The 1,699-nt window shown below is 40.0% G+C and overlaps 1 protein-coding gene across 1 annotated transcript; it reads right to left on the reverse strand.

The window, feature by feature from the left end:
• Positions 1-324: 324 nt before the first annotated feature.
• On the reverse strand, positions 325-1,456 carry LOC123214188 (zinc finger protein GIS3). The gene has a single exon (XM_044633953.1). It carries the CDS (start codon positions 1,219-1,221, stop codon positions 502-504), a length of 720 nt encoding a protein of 239 aa, XP_044489888.1. The 5' UTR covers positions 1,222-1,456; the 3' UTR covers positions 325-501.
• Positions 1,457-1,699: the final 243 nt, after the last annotated feature.

Below are 1,699 nucleotides of genomic sequence, written 5' to 3' on the forward strand. Positions count from 1 at the left end.
GCCTTCATCATTAAAAATATTAGCTTTATGCTTATCAATTCTAGACTTTAAATCTAATTTAATTAATAAATTGACCCAACTTCCTTTCCTCTTTTAAACAACATTTCCTCTAAATTTGAGTAACATTTGGATATTATGAAAATGCTACAAACCTTATAATGAGAAAGTGAAACTAAATATACAATTACTTAATTTTAACAAATATTCATAATTTAACGTATTATCATATAATTGAGTAATTTAATTATTTAATTTACTTTAATTTAATACGTTTTCACATGAAATATTAGTGCCAATGAAATTATATATACAACAATAATTCTATGGAGAAGAGAAAAATCAGAAAGATTCAGATTAATGGCGGTTAGTAGTGAGTAATAATGTGAGTGATAACGAGGAAAAAAATAAAAAATAAAATAAAATTTGGAAAAAATGTACAAAATTACATTAATTAATTAGGTTTTTTAGCATTGACCCACCCGGATCCAACCCAAGCCCAAATCAAGACCCAGCCGGAGCAAGACTCAAATGCAAATCCAAGCCCAATTTATCGTCAAAACTGGGCCCACCATCTCCTTTTGAAAAGCGACTTAATGAGGGCCCATCCACGGCTCGGCCATGGGCCCTACTCTGTACTTGGGCCCTCATCATGTTCACACTCAGATCCCCTGCACGCGCACCATACGATAAGCCCCCTGCACCTCTCTCATGTGAACTACTACTACTCGCTATCACACAGCCATGAGACACCTGGAAGGCCGGAGCCGCGGCGCGTGGAAGATACACCCACGACTGAGCTGCGGCCGCCGTGGGAACCACCACGGGCCCAGCCGGGGCCAGGAGATGAGGCGGTGGAGCAAACGCCGAGATCATAGGGTTCCTGGCAAATGAAATAGCAGCAGCGTTTCTCGTGGCTTGTAACTGAGCCCGTTTAAGCTGCTGCCTTTCCTTCTTATGCGCGTTCTGGTGGCCACCGAGCGCCTGCGAGTTGGCAAATTCCCGGCAACAGTACTGGCACTCGTACTTGCGGTCGTTAGAAGGAGGGAAGGTTGAAGAATCAGGTGACCCAGATGGAGTTTTCGGTGTGGCAGTGGTGGGCTCTGATGATATGTCGTCGTTGTCTTCAGAAACGTCGAAGCCGAAGAGTTTTAAACGTGTGGTAGCAGGAGTGACGGCAGTGGGTTGCGGTGGAAGCTTGGTTTGATAGTCAAGATCAGCCATAGAGAAGTAAAATACGAAACTTTTTACGAAGTATTGGAGTGTTTGGTCAGAGAGAAAACGAAGGAAAAAAGAGAGATAAGAAGGAAATGTTATGGGAAAGAAAGAGTTGCATGAGTGGGGGGTATATATACAGAATAAAAAGTATTTGTAAAATGTAAACAGTGGAAATAGAGGAAGAGAAAGAGATGGTTGCGGACATCCCAAGAAGAAGAAAGTGTGTTAAAATTAGGAACACGACCCAAGAAACATCTAGGGACCCAAAGGATTGCACTTGTCTCGGCTAATTATCTATCTATCTATCAATTTTGTGAGAAGGCCCTACGTTTAGGGTTTTTTTTTTTTCCTTTTTAAGATTAAAATAAGGGTGAATGAGTGCATGATTAAAGGAGAGGGATTAGTTTATGTAACACTAGTAAGTATCAGATCAATTCATATCACCAATATATAATAAATACGTATTTTAAATTATAAAACTTTA

Source organism: Mangifera indica, chromosome 4 (assembly GCF_011075055.1).
Source record: "Mangifera indica cultivar Alphonso chromosome 4, CATAS_Mindica_2.1, whole genome shotgun sequence".
NCBI lineage: Eukaryota > Viridiplantae > Streptophyta > Magnoliopsida > Sapindales > Anacardiaceae > Mangifera > Mangifera indica.